Source organism: Neolamprologus brichardi, chromosome 4, assembly GCF_056152115.1.
Source record: "Neolamprologus brichardi isolate AB-2024 chromosome 4, ASM5615211v1, whole genome shotgun sequence".
In the NCBI taxonomy this organism is placed as follows: domain Eukaryota; kingdom Metazoa; phylum Chordata; class Actinopteri; order Cichliformes; family Cichlidae; genus Neolamprologus; species Neolamprologus brichardi.
Window position 1 is genome coordinate 9,352,043 of NC_142107.1, and position 21,588 is coordinate 9,373,630.

General features: G+C 41.6%; 2 protein-coding genes across 4 annotated transcripts in view; one reads left to right on the top strand and one right to left on the bottom strand.

Moving 5' to 3' along the window:
* Nucleotides 1–21,588, bottom strand: part of septin9a (septin 9a) — a 69,435-nt gene that overhangs the window by 41,990 nt on the left and 5,857 nt on the right. Inside the window, exons 1-2 of one of the 3 annotated variants that reach the window (XM_006791554.3) lie at nucleotides 20,075–20,432; nucleotides 10,112–10,828 (exon numbers count right to left, since the gene is read on the bottom strand). In XM_006791554.3, the coding sequence (XP_006791617.2) occupies nucleotides 10,112–10,828; nucleotides 20,075–20,129 (772 nt within the window). In that variant the 5' untranslated portion in view covers nucleotides 20,130–20,432. Of the gene's footprint in view, nucleotides 1–10,111; nucleotides 10,829–18,900; nucleotides 19,019–20,074; nucleotides 20,433–21,588 lie in introns of those variants that run through there. The other 2 variants (XM_087839767.1, XM_006791556.2) reach the window with 2 other exon arrangements.
* Nucleotides 226–3,801, top strand: LOC102787260 (uncharacterized). The gene is made up of 2 exons (XM_006791560.3): nucleotides 226–385; nucleotides 1,292–3,801. The coding sequence occupies exon 2, from the start codon at nucleotides 1,293–1,295 to the stop codon at nucleotides 2,772–2,774; it is 1,482 nt and encodes a 493-aa protein (XP_006791623.2). The 5' UTR covers nucleotides 226–385; nucleotide 1,292; the 3' UTR covers nucleotides 2,775–3,801.

Genomic DNA, 21,588 nt, shown 5'->3' on the forward strand with positions numbered 1-21,588 from the left:
CATGCATATAAAAGTACTCACAAAGACCTGATAGACTTGATAAGGCTTCAGGCAATACTGACTAATATTTAACCAAATTTGTCTCAGTCGCTCTCCCAACAGTCAGACACTTCATCCTAAACCTGCTCTTCAAAATGACAAATAATCAGTGTTTGTATCTAGAAGCGTGGCTGTAAACCCAGCTAAAATGCTGAAACAGTATTCTGTTGCTCGCTATTACAGGAGGTGGTTTCATGCAGACAGATGTATTAGACAACTTCCTGTTAGCACCAGCCTTGCTGGCTGCTTTGGTTTCATTTACACGGAAACAGCAACCTAAAGGGAGTTACCTCTGCTCCTACACAAACAAAGAGCTCAGACACATGACAGCAACAGACTAACGCAGGTAAGTCCTCTTACTTTTTGGTGGGATTTTGAATGAATTTGTGACTGATTTAACTCTAGATTTTATTTGTGAAGGCTTCTTTGCTTCTCACGTTATTTTAGTATTGTATGTAGTAAGGTACAAAATTTGAACATTGACAGTCTTTAGTAGCATTATGTACTTCTAATATATCCTTTATCATAAAAGAAAACCACAAAATTAATATTTACCTAACTTTCTACAGCTTTATTGACCCACAGAATCATTTTCTCTATTTGAAGCAGGATGTTATGCGATTCACTGGTTCTAATGGTCTTTATTACATTGATAGTCTACAGAGCACTTTGTAACAGCTTGTCTTGTGGATCATTTATTCATTTGACAAAGGCAGTTATCATAAACATTGCCTGAGGAACAGTGTCATTAGAATGGTAGCAAACAGCCAAGTATGTTCAGTATTAAAAATAATACAGACATTGGTGTTAATGTTTTCAAATTCATGTTTGTAAAAAAAATATTCAGGTTTACTCATGCAGTTAAATTCAATAATTTCAGTAGTTCATGAGCCCACATATAAAGCTTGGTTCAAAACTTTCTGGCTTAATTAAAAAATAAAAAAAAAAGCAAAAACAAAATCAGAATTTGTACTCAATGACGAGCCAGGAAAGCACACTCCTGTTGTTTAACCAAATGATCTGGCTCATGAAAAACACACAGACACGATCCTCATGTTAACCTAAGTCAACACTGCATTATGGGATTAGCCAAAGGAAAGATAACTGGCAAAACCTGTTTTACTGTTTATATGAACATGTCTAATGTTTAAAGACCACCAGGAAAAAGATCATCAAAATATGAACAAGTGTAAGGTGAGGATGTAGAGTCTAGATGAATAATGAAACCACCAACTCTTAAATCTCTCTACAGGATGTTGAAGACAGGAAGAATCACGAGCTGCTGTGTGGCTCTCCTCCTGACCCTAACCTCTGTGTTAGCTGGAAAACGGGCACTGAATTCAATCAGTGATCTTAAGTCAATCGACTTTGGACAAACGGTGCCCAAACACAGCCTCCTGTTGCTCCACTGGTTTGCTAATGAAATTGACATTGACAACAACAACATCATCCTGCTGACCTTTGACCCAAATAGTGGAGAATTCGGCTCACATCATTACGGAAACTACGAGAGGGTGTTAGACCCACTGCCGAGGGGATACCGATACTACACTGTTGGCAACATCAATCAACAAACATCGCTGCCACTGCCATATTATGTCATCCACCCACGGGCGGAGTACCCAGCGAGAAACAGGGACAGGATCATATTCAGGGTCAGGGAGCAGAACGTTGGACGCCAAACTTCACAAAGGATCGATCAAGTGTATATCACACAGCATTATGAGCAATCTGAAAATCAGGGCACGAGGTATAATCCAGAGCATACATATCAGGTCACTAGCAATCTGCTGACGGAGATCAGAGAGTTTTCTGTGGAAGAAAATGACATGAGCTCACTGACGTATCTCAGAGACCGCTTTGGAAGCCGTGCTGATGATTCCCAACTATGGCAGATAAGAAACACGTGGGGTGAGCTTGCTTGTCTTGGGCTGTTTTTGTTTATTGTGATCCAGGAGAAGTACTCCACTCACAAACGCAACAACAGACCTCAGCCAGCACCAAGAAGGAACACACAAACTGATTTTGTGATCAATATCCCAGAGAGCAGGCATAATAATCCTGTTGGAATGTTTGCTCAAATTCAAGCGGATCATAGAGATGAGATAACACTGAAGGTGACAACTGGAAAAAAGGGAAAGGCCAGAATTATTTGGAGCGATGTTCCTAGACATCTTCTTAAAGAAGGTGTGATGGTGGCACTTTACAAGAATGATCAGGAAGAGGACGCTCTCACTTATAAATCTATTGGGAACAGAGAGTCGGGCAGTTATGATACATCAGTACCCCTGAATGAAGGCCTTCAGGCACGACTGCATGAGGTCAGGACTCTATGTTGCTTCTGGAAATCATTAGGAGATGAGATAGACAGAGGCAGTGAGTTTAAAACCCCCAAAGCTGTGAAAATACCAGGTTATGATGCTTACCTGCAACTCTTTGCAAAAGACGGCAAGGCTTGCGCTCGCTTAATAGTGAATGAGTCTTTCCATAACTGGACATCTGAATTTAAAAAGGCGTGGGTAGGCTTCTATAGTTCTGAAAATAAAGCCACAAAAAACCATGAATGGTGGCAGTGGCAGTGGGCAACAAAATTCAAAGAAAACACTGATTTTCAGGACCTATTTTATGATGTGTACGAGTACGAGTCAGGTATGACAATCGCCCCAGGAGTGCAAGCACGCTTCATTATGCAGGATGAAATAGAGAAAGCAAGAACCTCACCCTGGGGGGAATAAAGATATTGAAACAAAATTTAAGATAGAAATATTAAATTAACCTGTACATACGCCCTTTCAAATAATAGCTGAAAGATTTTTATTAAATAAAAAAAGGCAAAATAAGATACCAGACCAGTGATGTCCATACTGTATATTTAAAAGTAGATTTTTAGTTAAATCATATAGTAGTAGATGTAAAGGTATTTCAGGTCCTTCATCTCTATGCTGTCTTCTGCTGAAAACAGACATGAGCCTGTAAGAGCTCATTGCAGAGATACTGGTACTAATGTGCTGTACTTCATGTGGTCAGAAGTTTTTGTAAAACAGTGATGAACTGGGTTTGAGTCAATTAGAAACAATGTATTCATCAGCCCATAATCACAGAGCACTGTTAAATGTCCATTTATGGAAAAAGGAGGAAATCCATGGGATCAGTGTTAAGATTTCTATGGGAATTTTTTTATATGTATGTGATGAGATTAATGTGACTGATTTTTTTTTTTACCTAATGGAAAACGGACACAATGGCTTCTGTGCGTCTCCAAAAGATTTGCTGGTGTGTGCGACATTTTGCCTCTACATTTTGAATGTATTCTGTGTTCGTATTATTTTTTCTTCCCTTATCGAAAATGCTTTTTGTAAAGACTGATTTCAACTGTGTATGACATGCTTATGCTGATGACCCCTTTACAGCAATGTGGCATTAAGATTTGACTCTTAAGGGTTCAAGCTAAAATCCTGCAGACCTCGCCTTTACGGAGACATGCCGCAGACTGGACTGGATATCACCTGCTGGGATTAAAGGTCCTAGTGTGTAAATGCATTTTTAAAAAACTGTACAAAGTCTTCTGTAACAGCCTTGTTGTTCATGATAAAGTGCTGCTCTGCAAAGGCTTTTCAATGCTCCAGCATATCTAGTCAAACAAGCCGCACCTCTGTCTCAGCTGTTTGCACAAGATTGCAAAAATATGAATTGCCTGGATGAATAAATGTCATGTGTGTTAAACTGTAAGTGGGTCTAAAGTTTAATGAAGAACATCCTGTGAAAAAGACTCAAAAATTGTGTTTGTTAAACCTCATTTCATCAGTGACATTAAGTTTTTTCTAAAAGTTAGATGTGCATAATTACAGAGACAGGTGTTTCTCTTTTTTCTAATCACAAGACGTTTTTGGCTGTCAGGGATAAATCATTTCCATCCCTTGTGACATGCACAAGTCGTCGTTTCTAGCCAAGTCCCAGGCAGAACTATCAAAAGGCCTTTATGCTTGAGTGAAAGAGACAAATACTGTTTTAATGCGGTGAAAAGAGGATAGCACTCAGAGGGCCAGCACAAGACCCAAAAGATCATAAGATAATGACTCATCATTAAAAGTGTTGCAGGCTCAGCTTTGCAAAAATAGTAGTACAAAGAACTCTCTAGTGAAGAGACCAGAGCCAAGATTTAATGACAAACAGACACTTATTTGTTCCGTCTCTAAAAGTCTGAAAGCTGACACATTTGATCAGCTACTTCCACCATTTTGTAAGAAGAAAGCAGAAGAGCATCAATTTCTGCTTTGACTTGAGGCGATTCAATTTAGGAAGAATCAGTAATCGATTAATGACACCTAATCCATGCACATTCGTTAAGTTTTGCTAACAACATTAACAGGTTTAATTTTTGTAAATGAAATTATGCAAATTCAAAACGCATAGGTGTTTATATAAAATATATACAACACAAACACACACACACACACACACACACACACACCAAAACAACAACAACACAAAAAAAACAAAAAAAACAAAACACCCAATATCCAAAAATGAAGCTGCTGTGGATTCACTTTCATACTTCCTCTTTGTACATCCTTTCAATCACATTACATAAAACTAAACACATAATAAAGCAAAAACTGCCTAATGTGTCATTACTGTCCTAAATTCACGCCCCAGTGCATGAAGTTCACACTCAATTACTATGTTAAATATTCTTTAAGCAACCTTAAAATCAGCAAATAGAGCTCACTGTATCAACAGGTTTTTTGTTCCCTTCCTGTGTTCCTTTGTTAACCAAAACATAATGGAATTTTGTTTAGTTTCAAGCAAGTAGCAGAAGAAATTATGTTAAATACTTCACAATCCAAGAGACCTCATTAATAATAAGGGAGCAGGTGGACAGCATGGGAGTGCATTTCAGCATGATGCTGCAAGTTCCATGTTTGGCTCCACACCTACATAAACGCACACCTCTTCAGGAAAGATAGCACATGGAAAGATTGCATTAGAGAGGTGTAATCAACAAAACACCTTTGATAGTCACTATTTACAACACGTAAATCATTAGCTGTGAGCCTCAGGCAGTAAGTATTATGGAACGTGTCGTAGCTATGGCTCCCAGTGGCTCAACAGCTTATTAAACAACAGTTAAAACGCCTTTTTTAAACGGAGCATTTCATGAAAATAGAAATAGAAATGCCAGTTAAGAACTGGTGTCATCCCTTAAGCAAAACATAAGACAGAGACATAACAGGACAATCAGTTTTGTTTAACTGAAGCATGGTAATCAGTTTTTATTTAAATTAGCTCTTATTACTTGAGATTGGTTGTAAGAAAATTATCCAGAAAACAACCAATGTTTTATGTATTTTATATTTTATTTAGGTCAACACAATATTAGTGCCTTAAAACATGCATCCAAAACAGCTTTTTTTTGTAAATTAACAGTTGTGTAAAATCCTAATATGGTATTGCTATTATTTCAAGATGTTTTTATGCAGAGAAATTAAACTAAACCTCAAGCTGCTTGCTGAAGTGCAAGTTGTTAAGCTCAATGCTACACAATGAATGTGTGACGTGCATTTGAACATTCAAACAAATGTACAACCAGGACATGGAGACATCTATATTTCTACAATGTTTCTATTTTAGATTTTTTTGGGGGAAGATCCAAATGTCAATCATTACAAACGAATACATCCAGCCAATTAAAACAATAACTTACTTTGTTTTTTCTAATGCTGAATTGCATTCACTTGCCATCATGCCAAGGTATGACATACTTAATTCTGGCCTAAAAATGGCTTTTTGAACCACAGGTTATTAACTTATTTTTAAACACCTGTACTACAATGTTTTTGACTACTTAAGTTCAATTTAAAATGACCTGTGGTAGTGTGAATGAGCTGGACTGAGGTTACCTTTAAAAAGCACAGGATGGACTGAGAAAAGCCAAAAAATGTAGCAGGAAATGCAAGTAAATCAATGACAGGAGGCAAGACACAGCAGACATAATCTAAAATAGTAGATTATATAAGAGTATATAACAGAATATCGTCAAACTTTTCTTGTGCTTTTTCTCCTTTCAAACTTTCTAGTATTTATGCATAATCTGATGTGAAAATTCTTCTCATTAAGTTAATGTATTTTAAAAGACACTTATACAAACTCGCTGCTGTCAGAGTGAGGCATCCAAAGAAGACCGGAGGCACAAAAATAAAAAATACAAATAAAAATGAATGGTGTAAAATTTAAAATACACCAAATGTAATATGCACTGATTAACAGTGTTACTTAACCACTTATAACGCTATTTATCATTTTTTAAAGCAAAAAGACAGGAAATACCAGTGGTGATATTATTTTGTTGTTTGTATGCATCACAGTGTATAGCTAAACTAATGTATGACAATCACAGAGCAGCAGGTTTAAAGGGATTTCAAGCCTTGGTCTTCCATTGTTGTTTTCTCTGAGAAACACACCAATAAATCAACATCCTATATAAGGTCTACGCAGCTGTGTGCTGTATGTCAACAGCAAGAAATTGCAGTAAAGTAAGGAGAAACTGGCTTTGAGCCATATAGAAAATGAATTTGCATGCAATAGTTAATCATAGAGCTCCAACGGGTTTTAAATTGTTAAATATCAATTTATGTTGCAAAAACGCTAACAGATCGGCATCAAGATACTTCTGTGGTTTGTTTATGGCTGCAGGCATCATCAGCAGCAGATAAATGTAATATTTAAACTCAGAATCAGTATTCCTCTCAAAAGCACATTACTGAGGGGTGCATTGTTTTGCATCCAGTTTGAATTCTATTGCATTTATGTGTATTTCTTTTTTCTTACACAGTCCTTCCACATGAAACACATACTCACTGTATTTTCGTTTGCACTATATAAGCAGCAGATACGCATTTATAGGACAGACTCTGTATTGCCTTGCCTTGAACTGTGATCATCCCTTTGTCCATGTAAAGATGCCTGCATGGACATAAAAAAAATAAATCTTCTGAACTACCCCTTTACATTGAGCTGTTTGTGAATCAGGGAGCAAAGCATACATGCTGAACACACTTCCACTACATACAGAGTTTCTGTAGATTACAATTTCAGATTTTAAGTCCTGCAAATGTGTTAGCAAACCCATTTCCTGTCACGTTTTCCATAGCAGCTGGTTCTCTGAAAAGGTGCCTACTGTTGTTGTGGCAATCCTCGCTATCATCCAGCTGCAAAGATGGTAAGGGTGGAGTTAATATGCACGGTGAGAGCAGCTGACTAATTTCCCAGATATTTTTCATAACGCCCTTTGCAAATAAAACTTTTGCAGGAGAAACTGCATGCAAACAGACAACCCAACCCATCCCAAATACTGCAATTTTTTTTTCATATTAAGTTTATGCAAAACAAAGCCTATTTGACTGACTCTGCGATATGTATCACAGCATCCATGACAAAACAAATCAAGGTCAAGGCCAGGAACAGGAAACTGAGCTGTGTACACAATGAGTGTGCATGTGTGTGTCTCTCTGTGGGTAAACATGAGATCACATCCTGCTTGAGACTGAATACAGCTGCTCATCGTTACAGGCGACAAATCAACCCACACAAAGCATGTCATTACTACCTCCTGTGCTCTCGAACAGCCACCACAAAACTTCTTATCACCTATCAGCATGTCCATCAGTCACTCCCCCCATGGGCGCGAGGCATTCTTAACCCTCGTCATCCACACAAGGATGAATGTATGCGCTCATGGCATGTACGTACATGAGCTGACACCCGAAGGTGATTACGTCCCACTTCATATAAATCAGAAGAGGCTTTAAGTAATAATCTAATGGGTCTCAGAAAAAACACTGACACCCAACCGGATGCAGACCTGACATAGGCGGCAACAGAAGTAAACAAGAAACTGAAAACATTCCCCGTTTCCACTTCCAAAATAAGTCAAAATATTTACCAACAAAAACCAATGCTTGGTCTGCATCAAAGCTGTGTGGAGTTGTTGAGAAAATGGTAATTAAAATCTGGTTTTGGGCACGATGTTAAACCAGTGTGGTCTAACTGTTTAGATTCATTTCCAAATGACGGGATGCTAAAGTGGGCTTTTCTCATATTGTTTTCTCCCTGCAGACAAACTACAGGAAGCACATCGTCTCTATCCACGCTTCACATCTCCATGCATTTGGCTCTCTCTTTCCTTCTTGTCCACAAACTCTAGACTCTTTCTCCGCCTCCTATCTGCTCACTGCTGGAAGCTTCCCAAGCTTCTTGCAGGGCCTCCCTCCACATGCATGGCTGAGCAGGAAGTGTGTAATCTGAGCCAAATGTGGCAGAAGCTGAGATCTAATCCTCTCCCGTTTCCTTGCTTATTTTACATAATTAGAATGCACATGTGCTCAATGATACAACAATGCTGGTATCTAAGAAACAAAAGTTTTAAAGGTCTTTTATATCTTTAGGTAGAAGAACAACCAAAATAAATCTCTAGCTGCCTGCAAGGGAAAACAGTGGACAGAGTCAAAAACAGGCGAGACACCATGTAAAAAAGTGGAAATTGGAGGCTTTCTATTTTTATGTAAAATGTTTTATGACCTCCAGATTTGGAATGTACCACCTCCCAGCCGCCTACGCCTGCATACTACTTAAGCAGTGACAGCAACCTATGAGCACAGCTGTCTCCAGATAGCAAAGGCACATACACACATACCAGTATAGCGATGCGCTGTTTTAGTTGGACAAGATAGGAAAGCAAACAACCAAAATAAGCGATAAACTGAAAAACAAAAAATGTCCTGCACAAATACACATGCTTTCTTCCATTTAAACCAAGAGCCAAGAAGAATATAAAAAAAGCATACAATGCCAGTTCAAAAACTGAAAACAGACACTTCCAAAGGCTGACATTTATTATTAAAGCACGGGGTTAAACAAACATATCGGGGGGGGGGGAGAAGCAGTTCGACTTGAGAGTGGCAGTAGAGAAAAGGTCATAGGTTAATCTTAAACATTAGGTTTAATTAATCCATTAAAGATGAGGCATATCCAGAAAGTACCTCATGGAAATCCACATTCAGTTTTTGGGAAAGCGTTACTGTAGAGCTAAATTCTCCCTGATAATGTGATGAAAGAAAAAGAACATAAGAAAAAGTTCAAAGGCAGTAATGTGTCATCTTTGGGTATGAACCAGCATGCTGGATGAGCAGCCTAACCAACCTCTGTCATCACTTTCCCCTGATCGATTGCTCAAAAATGGTCAAGCAAATTAAAAAGTCCTCCATCAAATCATGTTATGATCAACATCAAACACTTGAACTGGTCAGGTTGAGTGGTTAGTCCAAAAAGTGACTGTTTTTCCCTCAGTAAAACCAATACTTAAAGGCACAAGTTACTAGAAAAACATCTGACGCTTGAGTTTGGGCTTGGCATCATCCCTGTACCACATCTGAGAGGTTAGTCAGCTGTGGGTGAAAAGTAAAGCCTCTGAGTGGTCTAGACAGGGATAAATTCACTTGCGCAAGTATCCTACTGAGTTTATGTCACAAAAATCCAGAGAATACACAGAAAAGAAAAAAAAAGAGAAGAAATCAAAAACCGCACGCTAAGGTCAAAAAACAGCGGCTACCAGACTTCCTCCTGCGTCACATGCATCTTATAAAAATAACCGACCAAATTAACTACAACTGCCTGCTTGTCTGAACTTAAAAAGGCTTCAACCAGACTGTGAGTGCTATAAGTTTTTAACTTAAGTTCAGGGAGAGCCAACATATTCAACCGCTTGCCCGAGTCTTTTCTTGTAACCGCTGTCCTGGGAGAAGCTCTGGGATTCTCATCATCACCCTCGCTGACCTACATTCAGATAGTCTATAATGACAAGCTCACAAGGACTGAGCTGTATGCCTCCTCTTAACATGACTATGAGTATGTTGCAAGATAAAATTAAGAAGAAACAGTCAAGCGGAAGAAACAAGTGAAAATCAGATATGGTGTCACTTTCAAACAAACTGTTTGATCTCACTGAGGAGTTTACTTCTATAAATCATACACAAGGGTTAGTTTGGAAAACAAGCCCAACTGAGCAGGTACTCACTGTCTGCTGGTCGGCTTGCGGACGCCTCTGTGACAGGCGACTGCACCCTCTCCACCCGGTGCTCTGCAGGTGAAGGCAAGGGGGCGACGGGTGCAGGTGGCTGGTGGCCATTGTTCTCCACAGGAACCTCTGGCCTCTTGAAGGCCACATCAACTGGGCTAAGGTTGGGCGATGGGGGTTCCGCCCTTCTCTGGGGAGGCTCGGGGATCCTAGACACCGGGGTTGAGGCCATCTGGGAGTCGATCCTCCGGGGAGGGGCGGGTGGCTCGTGGGTCCTCGTCATGTTCAGCTCCCCTCGCCTGCTACTGGTGCTTGAGAAGGAATTGGAGGAGCTCTCCAGGGAGGTGCTCCTGTTGCTCAGGCTGACCTCCGGCCGTTTGAGCCCAAAGCGGGTGATGCCGGCACTGGGCGAGCTATCTATCTGCTTGGAGGAGACCTCAATGGACATCTCGGCACGGCGGGAAGAGGCTGTATCAGCATTACGACCCCCTGACAACTCAATGCGCCTCATGCCAGTCTTCGGGGAGCGTAGACTGGAGGACTCAGAGGGTGAAGATCTGGTGGAGGAGTAGTCAGAGTTGCGGGAGCTCAAGTCGTAGCTCCGCTGGCTGGATGTGGAGGAAGTGGATGAGCGTAGGGGGTTGGTGGTCCGGCGAGTCAGGGGCGATGGGTGTGTGGAGGTATCCGCTTCCTCCACCTCAAACGAGCGTTTCAGCGCTGAAAGACAAACAACAAACATGGTTACATAAGAAACAACAGCCTGAGCTGACAGATATGGACTTAAATCACTGTTGCACCATTACAGTGTTATCATATGGAGTAAAAAGAAAGTAAAAGCACAAATAAAGAAGAAAACATGAGAGCCAGAGGACACAATAATGCTCATCACTTCCTCTCCAACCCTGCAGCAGGACTCTATAGAGCCAACATCCATTTCTGGTACTTAATGGCCTAGTTTTAGACCATAATTTTTATGTCAAATACTCATTACATTTTTCTTTTAAGCTGAAAAGTTCTGGGGAAACTGCAGAAAAACCAGAGGCACTAGAAGCCTGGAAGTCCTCAGGTTTACCACTTTAACAAAGGTTTAAACAATAATAGCAAAAACACATGCTGAACAATAACCTATAGAGAAAATAATCAATTTAATCAGAAACATATAAGTTATTAAACGAAATGCAGCGCGCAATGTTAAGGATATCAGCTAACGAGTTGGTTAGCTAACAAACCGCTGAAATGAAATAAAATACAGAAAATCCAGAAGAAACTCATCTTACTCGACTTGACACGCTTCATATAGCGCGATAACATGGCGTTTAATTCACTCGATAAAGATACTTCTTTTTTTCCCCCACCAAGCACGTTTTAATAGGATTGCCGAGCTTTCCACTCACACCCAGCCACTGAAAGGAAAGAGTTCAGTTTAACCGGCTACCTACACATCTCTTCAGCTCCGCCAACCTCGCGCACCTGTAGCCAGAACAGCGTATCAGGATGACGTCGTCAGAGCCCAGATTGATCACGTGACCCTTAATCCTAAAGCGTTGACGTATGTTCTACCAGAAGTATCAAGATTTTGTAATTTATTTATTTTTTATTTTATTTTTGCCATAGTGAAAATTTCCTTTTCCTATTATCTCAAAATTCAGATTGGAATTTGTATTTTTTTTAATTTTACATAATAAAACTTTTCCCAATTTACAATGATTTTCTTAGAAGTTTGAATTAGTAAGTCGAAATACTGATATAATAACCTGAAATTTTGACTTACTTATATTTTTCTCCAGTAGTCAAAATAAGCTTCCATAGATTTTATTAAATGATCTATTTAAAACAAAACTCTCACTAATAAACTAAAAATGAAATATAGAGATATTTTCTTATATCTACTTTATGTTATATTACCATTTATTCTACACCAAACTAAGCCTCGGAAACTTTGGACTACTTTGAATTTAGCAAGTAATATGTTTTGAAGTTTTGTTAGTTCAAGAAAAGATGCCAAAGAAACTTGGATCCTGCTTTGGTGAGTGGAATTTTAGCATTTTAATGGTATAGACACGTTACAGCAACAAAAGGGTCAGAAAGAAAAAGTCAATAAGACATATATTAGAAAATCATAACAATAAAATAAAAATAAGTAAATAATAATGTTATGCAATTAAAATATGTGACTATACATGCAGTTTGGTAGCTATGCAATGACTTAGCACATCAGTATCTCTTCTAAATATAGTCAATTCTGGCTCCTGAAAACAAAGATGAGGAAGGCCACAGAGCAAAAGTTGCTCTGAAAAGTCCAAATCAGCCAGTGTATATTGACAAACCAGTAAGCCCCTTCCATATCTTTTGAATGAGTCAGTATTTCACCAGCAGCTGTGTTGTTACTGGTTGATAAATTGCATTTTTTCCTCACTGCAGTGAGCTGCATGTCAGATGTCGATGGTGACACCTGGCTCACCTCAGCTCGGCCCAGAGACAAGAGCAGCCACTAAAATCTGGACCAACACAGCCCCTGTCCCAGATAAACACCCGAGCCCGATCAGGCATCTGCCGTGTTTCAAAGCTGACAAGCCAAGTACCAGCATGGGAGAATCCTCTCTTTCCCCCAACTCAGTGTTTCCACATCCTCGATATGTTTCTGCAGATTTCTGTGTCTGATATCACAGCGTGTACCGAGAAGAAACTAACAAATAACACTGTCCACCACGAGGTGCTGGGTTAGCTGGTCGTCTGCAACAGTAATGACCTTTTGAGTTGCTAAAGCATGAAATATACATCGCTGCGATCATTTCATCTGTGTCTGACAACAAGCTCTTTGTGTAGAAATAATGAGAAAACTGGCCTTTGAAATGTTCTCAGAAGAAAGGGTAGCAATGCCTGATGTTCTTCTTTAAGTACAAGCACACAGATGGCACACTAGTCACACTGAAGTTATACTAAAATTAATCGAACGCGGTGGGAATTTCTTGTCAGAAATGGAAAGGAGGGGAACCATTAACGAAGCGGCTAATTTAGTGGACATGACTCGCTCTGTTTATAGAGGCCGAGGAGTAAAAGTAAGCACAAAATAGACGCCAAAGATGACTTAAAACTGCATCTGGCTGCTGGTTTGATAAACACTAATGACCCGTTTGCCTGAAACGGCGCTGAAAGTGCGCTCTGTGGTGACACAAGGCCAACGCAGTGACGTCCTCACAGACACTGTGGAGACAGGGGCCTTGTCAGCTGAGTTACTCTGTGTTATCTCTCACTGGATGTGCATGCATGTGCGCGTGTGTGTGTGTGTGTGTGTGTGTGTGTGTGTTTAAACACAGCTGTAGAGTAAAGCAAACACAACTGGGTTTTGTTGTTGTTTTGACGGTCAGGTGGGGATTAATCCCTTTTTTTGTGTGAAGACGATGGCACCATTACTTCTGCATGTCTCAGTGACTCCTTATGTGCCTGCATGTTTACACATGAATGGTGTTGAGCGCGTGTGACGTTTTTAGCTGTATTCCTAAAAATGCAACCCCTTCTTTTTACCTCTCATTTGAGATGAATTTGAAGCAGGTTTCTGAGTCCTATTAATCTTGGAAACCCTTCTCACAACCTTAACTGCCAAATAAGGAAGACACTGAGCCAAGCATGATGTTTTCCACCCGACACTCGGTCAGGCATGGGCTGGATCCATGTAGTGCACTGAAACATAGTTAAACTGCCAGAAAAATCACATGACGCTTCTCCTCTAGCATAGCATGTACCGACTGAGGACCACATTCGATACGCATCTCTGAGCGTGACAGCGGATGAGCTGGACAGGTCAGCGAGAGGTAGTTTGGTCATCTGGAGGTTGACAGTGAGCAAGCTGACAAAACCTAATTAGAGCACCAGCATACCTCCAAACAGACAGTCACATGATAAAGTACCAGCATGCTTGAGGCTAAGTTATAATCCTTGTATCTGTGCATGTACTGTCTACTCTATCATACAGTTGCTGCAGAAAAGTTGGTGGTTCGGTCTGCTAGCAATTCCCAGCAGTTTCCCGCAGTCCCTGTCCTTGTTTCCTGCCGAATTAAGATCCTGCTAATGCAAAAACAATATTTACTTTATTCCAACTGAAGACTTTTTTTGTCATCAAAAAGAATCCAGTTATATATATTTTTCATTCTCCCTGACATTGTTCTGATTGGGTCAGCTTATTGGGATTTGAGCTGAACACGCTCATGTGCCAACGCATTCAAGTAGAAAAGCACGTAAAAAAGTGATGAGTATGGCCTGCAGTCATCTTCCACCAAAAGATAAGGTCACCTTCCTTATCTTATCTTCTTCACGATCATCTCCCTGAAGGTGGAAATCTATCACCTGTTCCAAGAAGAAGTTGCAGGTATTTATTCTACTTAAGCAGTGTTATCAAAGACCAAATTTTCAGCTTGCAGAGGTTGCCATATGCAGAAAGAACACAGCCAAAGAAAGATAAATCAGGTTAAACTGTTTACCTGTTACAATTTTCATGTGATCAGTTACACTTATTCCCCTGAAATTTTACTTGGCTTGGACCTTTCTAGTCTTACTGAGGTGTTTAAACCAACTACTATAGCAATACCTGGCTCCATGCAAATGTAGCATGCGAGATATTTAACTCACTTTAAACATATTCAACTAGTCAGGCACATCTCATTGTGTTAATGGAGCTGCTCAGTAATTTCAAACCAGAGTGCTGTTACGCTGACAATGAGTGGATATGAATGCTTCAGCCAGGCCTGAGGTCTATAGTTTTACAACTTTAAAGCAGAATTTACAACATTAGATTCAACTTTAGAGATATTTTAGCAGCCTGTTACTTCGCACTAGAGACCGCTCTCTTATTTCCCAAGGGGAAGCCACAGCAGATAAACCTTCATGTTTGATTTGGCACAGATTTTGCGCCGGATGTCCGGCCTGATGCAACCTTCCCACCATGGGAGGCCTTGAGACCGGCACCAAGAGTACACTAACTTCCGCCTCCCCGAGGCTGGGTTTCTATCTCCTCTCAGTCTTTCACCAGGGATCTTTGGCGTAACAGGCAAACATGATAACCACTGCGTCACTTAGGCATGTATGTATCGATGTGATATCCCCATACAGACACACACCCAGCTTGCTAACCAATTCTTCAAGTGGCACAACGTAAATGGCATATGAACCAGGATTTTATAGTCTTTTTATGCAGGTGATCATCAAAGCCTTGATTTCTACCGCAAGTCTCATTCACCCAATAAAACACACATTCAACTTTGGTAATGTGAACTGAAGCAGTTTGGGAACGACCTTTCAATTGGTAGACAACCTGCTCTACCATCAGTTGCTAAATTTCACAGTCCCCCATCTCATCCAAATTTTGTCACTGTTGGCTCCAAAAGAACAAGATGGAAACTACAAAAGTGTTAAAGTAAATGCTTCAAAATGCCAAACGCTGGGTGACACTAAGGGCCAGCATGGCCGTGCATCGATCCTACACAGTTTTACAGACCATCATTTATGTACATCTTGTAGTTTTTACTGACACCAAAGGCAGTATATATATAAGAAAAGACTGTGTAGGATAGTCTTGCTTGTGTTTTTGCTCATCTTTCAGCCAAGTAATGCATGTAATAACAGGACAAATAATCATGAACCCCCAACCACCCTGGTAAGAAAAACTGCATAAAATGCATAGATACATAAACCAAGAGTATGGAAAAACCTAAGGTTGTTGCCCTAGGACCAACAAGTACCTCCATCCCGGTTGGGGAAGGCTAGCATCCCCTCGCAGGGAGTGGTAGGAAGGATGAATCAGCTAGACACAAGCCAGCTGCTGAACAGTAATGCTCATCCACCTGCCCCCAATGTCTATGATGCAGATAACATCGAGGGACATATAGCATCCTTCTGCACATTTTTTAACCAATCAGCCTTGCATGCTGTTATTTTTCTTTTGAATTATTAACAACTGCATGTAAGCACATGTCTGTAGGTTGCATATCCATAGCCCTTCACTCTGCAAAGCCAAACACCTACACAAATGAGTTACAGTGAATTCTGCTGTCCATGCCCATTTTTTATTTACAGTCTGTTTTTGAGCACTTGAGTTTTGCGCTCCTCTCTTAAAGACAGGGTGGCCTGCAGGTCAAAATGTTTCTTTGAAAGAGCTGGCATAGGATCATTTGGTCCTTAACGAATCTCAGTCAAAGACATTATTCATTCCCTTACAGGAAAAAAAAAATTTAGTCAAAGAAAATCTTTCATCGAAGACTAGCTGTGTTTAGCTGTAGCATGGAGTGTGTTCATAACTCTCGAATCTTGCCCAGGGTTGGAATAGGTGCAGCTTTTTTACTCGTCATGTCCAACTGGGAGTAAAAAAACTAGGATTAGTTTTAAAACTTAACAAAGACCTGCTGTGTTCGCTCTGCAGAGTGACCCTCTGTGCCTTCCAGCAGCACCCCTGCAGTTGGCGTCATTAGCAGGAAACCTGTTGGAGCTGGTGAATACAGAGCAGCCTGATAGTGCTGATAAGGATGGGGACTCCTGAGGGTGGCTCATCAGCCTTTTGTCAGAAAGTTACTTCCTTCCTCTCACACACTCTCTGTTTAGTGTGTCTACTGAGCTTTAATGCTTGCAATCGTACTAGCCCAGCATACAGTATCTGTTTCTTTGTAGCACAGTTTCAACGCTTTGCTGGCTACAGAGCACCAACTAACACGGTTCCTGAAAAAATCCAAAGGCACATGTAATTGGCAGTTGGCTTACTGTATAATGACTGTTTTCATTTTGACAGGCATTTAAGTTCCTGCTATGATTCCTCGTTGGATTTCTTTCTGTCACCATTAACGAGAATTATCCCACAGAACAAGGTGGGCCGCCTTATTTTGAAACAGATTGTTAAAACTGCCGCACACACGATGAAACAGAGACTACGAAGCCCACGAATTCTGTAAATGTTAACCTTTTTTTTTGTATTACATACCAGGCATACTATATATCTATAGGCTTTTCTTTCAGTTGTTTATAAAAGCCTGCTTTCTTAGCTCGAGATAAGATTTTCCTTTGTCTTATCACCGACTGTCAAAACAAAAAAAAAAGTGCCATGCAGGCTGGGCCCCATGCACAAAAAAAAAGAAACCCGGCTGTGCTCTGATCCACTCCTCCTCTCCGGCCTACCCCGACATTTTCACCCACCGCAGAAATGTACTCCTGTGGAATTTCCTCTCATTGGACAAGCAAATGCCCTTAACATGCAGTTTGGAGATGCAGAGAGACAAGAGTAGTAGACAGAAATTGCTAAATCACAGTTTTTCTGGCTACGAGACAGAAAAACAGCCAACTTTTCCCAAGAGAAAAGACAGCACAGATCTCTTGCGATGACCCTGAATGAATGTGTGTGTCTGTTTGTGTGCATGTGCTCCATCTGCTCGCAGAAGAGGAGCCCAGTGGCCCGGTCAATGATCTATGTCAGTTAGGGAGGCTGAGGTCACAGCTGAGGTCACCAGCCTCAGGGGCGAGTAAATCCTCTCCTCTGTCTGTTTCAGCCTCTCAATGGTGTCATCAGCTGAGGGCGTGGCAGGCTGAATCACACTCACTGTCCAGCACCAGTGACATGGCAGATACACACACTGATACACATAACGTTCTTGTTACTGTCCGGATTACACAGCGCAAACTCTTTTTCCATCCCATCCAAGCAAAGAACATAATCCGAAGATGGTATCTCAGAGCGCTGGGGTTTGTCAGCATATTAATAATTAGCATATTTGACATAAGATAAAGTAAAGTTAACCTATTATTACAGCGCTCATTACACTTTGTTCCCATGTTCAGTCTGACGTCGTCTCAACTCTGTTTTCTGTAGAAAAGCATGTTTGATTTCCCCCAAACCACTTGCAACACTTTTGAACAGCTCAACAACAGCGTTAGTCATGTCGATTGGCTAACTACTTGGCTGTTAAACTGGCTGACTGTCTTTTAACCGAGAAATTCCCGATATGTCACAGTACCAGTCAGTGCAATGGGTGCATTTAAAGGTCTGAACCCAGGAAAGATGGGTCCAAACCCGATCAGAGATGTGAAATCACTATGAAAAATGCAAGCTTTCCAAACTTCTTCCAATCTTTGTAGGTGTGGTCTGTGGTGGTTAAAATCACCCCCAACTGACCTAAATCCTAAACATTCACGGCTTTGTGTCTTTTAACCGGAAAAGACCAAAAGCTTGGATGCTGTCCTGTTTTGGAGGCTTACAGTGAAAAGTTTTTGCAGCACACCATTCACCACGTGCCACTTTAGATTACAGAAAAGGCAAGAGACTCTTATTACACAGTAATAAACTACCGCTGCTGGTCTTTGTATCATAAAATGATGTAAAACCTGAGACGGGGGAGACTAAAACTGTGGCTACAAGATACAAGCGGGGTGTAGTATACGATGCTAAAATAAAACTAGCTGACTCGATCTCACTGGTCCAGGTAAAGTTGAGGCAGCTAAACCCCCCTCAGGGAATAATTGTGTTGCTTTTAAAATTCATCTTTTCAGTCAGAGAAGTGTGTTACTTTTTCTCTCTAAAGTCACAGAGTCTGGCTTTAAGGAGAGTTTGTGACAAAAGCATCATCTAACCTTTAAGGGGGAGATGCCTGTGTCTAAAGTTTCCTTGCTTATGATTTTAAAAGTTCCTCTTACAGCAAATTTCAAATCAAAAACCCCTTTGATTGCAAACTGCCCATAAGCTGTTCTCAAATGAAGTAAAATGTTTAAAAATGTACCAACAAATGAGCTCATTATAATGAAATCTTATCACTTACAGTAAGAGGAGAACTTGTAGTTTTTCATTTTCCAACCCTGATACATATCGGCTCCCACAGGACTCCCGTGCTGCATCGGTGCCATGCTGTGCTCAATGAGCCACACAGAGCAATACATCACGGGGCATGGTGGTGACACAAAGGTATTACCACACAGTTAGCCCAACCACGGACAACACACACACATGCACCACTGACAACCCCAACAGTAGGCCATTATGCTGGTGTTACACATGAGCGAGGACCGTCTGAAAGCGTGACTTCGAGCTACATGGTTGGAGCGCACCTCTTGTTTTCTGAACGCCACTTATCTTTCCGCTCGGTTGCACTGTGTAAGCCGGTGGTTTAAAGACCTAAAGACAGGAAGAGAGCGAGGCAGAGAGATTCCCAGGACATACCACGAGCAAACTCGTGTTGACAGAGACGCAGCTCTGGACAAGTGTGGATGCGTTCCTGATGGCTGTGAGACAGGAGGCATCTAGTGAGACAGGCAAACGGTTTCGTGGGGGAGAGATGTCGGCCTGCCGACCCTCACCCATCCCTCTTGTAACCACCACTGGTTAGGCGAAAAGGGGAAGAGGAGAGGGAGCTGTGAATGGACAAGCTGCTGAGAGAGGGAAAGGGGAAGCACAGCCAGAGGACGAGTGGGAGGGGAGAGATGACAGGGGGAATCTGTGTGCCAGGGGCAGAGAGATGAAAAGGAAGAGGGGGGAGGTGGTCCAGGTGTTCACCTCGCAGCCGTACGGTCAATTTGTGCTTCCTGAGCGCTTAAAATATAGTTTCATTTTTTGCCTTTTCTGTCACACGGGTTTGTTGTAAAGTGAAGCAAGAGAAAAAAATCAGTTACTTTAAAAGCACAAATTTCTCTCTCACACTTCAGAATAAAACACAATCGCTCAACACGTCTCGCAGCAAAAGTTTAAGAGCAGTTTAAAAAGCAGCAAGACTTTCACAAATTTCACTCCCCCTTTCCCTAAAAAAACACCACAGCTCACCGCAGACGTCAACAAAGCCCTCGCAACACCCTCCATTTTTCCAGATGCGCTGGGCTCCAATCAAACATGTGGAAATGATCTATAGTGTCCTCATGGCAGGGTTACAGAGAGCCTCACTCCACAGTGACAAGGAGAAGAAGAAGAAGAATCAGCAGAGCACATGAGAGAAACAAACTGACCTTCAAAGTCTGATATGATCCCTTCCAAGTGAGCGTTGACAGTGGAATCAGACATTTTGGGCGTCAAGTGTGTTTGTGCGTGTGTGTAATAAATGTGCGCGCGAGAGAGAGAGGGAGCAGGGTTCCCTTTCCCTAGCAAGGAAAAGTCTTCCTACGGCGCAGTCCCGCTTTTAAACAAATCCCAAATTAGGAGCCCGTGTAAGGGAGAGGTGGGGAGGGAGGAAAAAAAAAAAGAAAAACACACACATATATATGCACACACACACACACACACCAGGCAGGTCACAGATCCAAAACGCTCTGCCTGTCCTATCTCTCCTCTCTTTCTTAAAGCAGCAACTTATTTTTCTCTTCTCCTCCTTCTCAACTTCCAGAGTTTGGAATGAGCAACCAATGACAACCCCCCACCCTCCCGTTCTCTCCCTCCCTCTCTCTCTCTCTGCAGCTCACTGCCTTCCCTCCCTCCCTCCCTCCTCCTCCTCCTCCTCTTCCTTGCCTATCTCCCTCCCCTTCTGCAGCCCTCCTCTCTCTGGCTTGCCTCTTCTCTGCGAACCCTCTCATTTTCGACCGGGCAAGTCGAATTATTCACACACCAACGTTCAAAACGCACTTCCTACAGGCCCGATCACATGACTCACACGCTCCGGGCAGCACACTGAGGGGCCTTTGGAGGCTCTTAAAGGGTTGGAAGCCATTAGAGCAGCAAACTACAAACACGTAGCTCGCTCAGCGTATAGGAAAGATGAGCTCTACGTTCAGTCCTGGAGCGAAAGCTTGCAGACGACACATGAACGACCCAAGAGCGAAGACACAACCACACAATGGACTAATATGGTCAGGACGGGCCCACGCAGGCAGTTTGTAGGTCTGACATGCTCAGTCACTCTGGAGGCAGACATCAATAAATAAGTACCCTAATGACTTAATGACCATGTGAATGAGGCTCTCTGTGGGACGGGTGGGCAGGGGCGCTGGTCAGTGTGATCGTGTGTGTTGCTCTGTGCATGCACGGGACCAGGGGGAGAAGGAGCGAGCGGATGTGGCATTTAGGGGCATGTGGATGAATGCATGTTAAGAATGACTGCGCACAGTCGCAGTTAGGTTACTAGAGTGTCTTGGAAATGTTTTTCCAGTAAAGCGCTGCCGCCTAAACTGACAGTTCGCTGCGAACGCAGTTACCTTTTGTGTAAACTAGAGTTACTCCACAATGCTATCACACCCTCAGGCAACTGCTCAGCCACAGGCCTGCGGTGAGAAAACACTGCTGCTGGCCTCGCAACCATTCATTAGTGAAGACAATAAACACCAAAAGTATTATAGTTATGTGTGTGTGTGTGTGTGTGTGTGTGTGTGTGTGTGTGTGCTGAGAGGATCTTTTCTCATAACGCTCATAACTCTTTCCAATCTGCATGGATGTTGTGCTTGTAAAGTAAAGAGGCAGCCCTTAGAGACCACAGCTGAAGCAAAAATGATTAGGATCTAAACGGCAGTAAATTCTTTCAGAGCGTAAAGGG

Coding starts and splice junctions, on each gene's coding strand:
- LOC102787260 (XM_006791560.3), top strand. CDS start 1,293: ATGTTGAAGACAGGAAGAATCACGAGCTGCTGTGTGGCTCTCCTCCTG.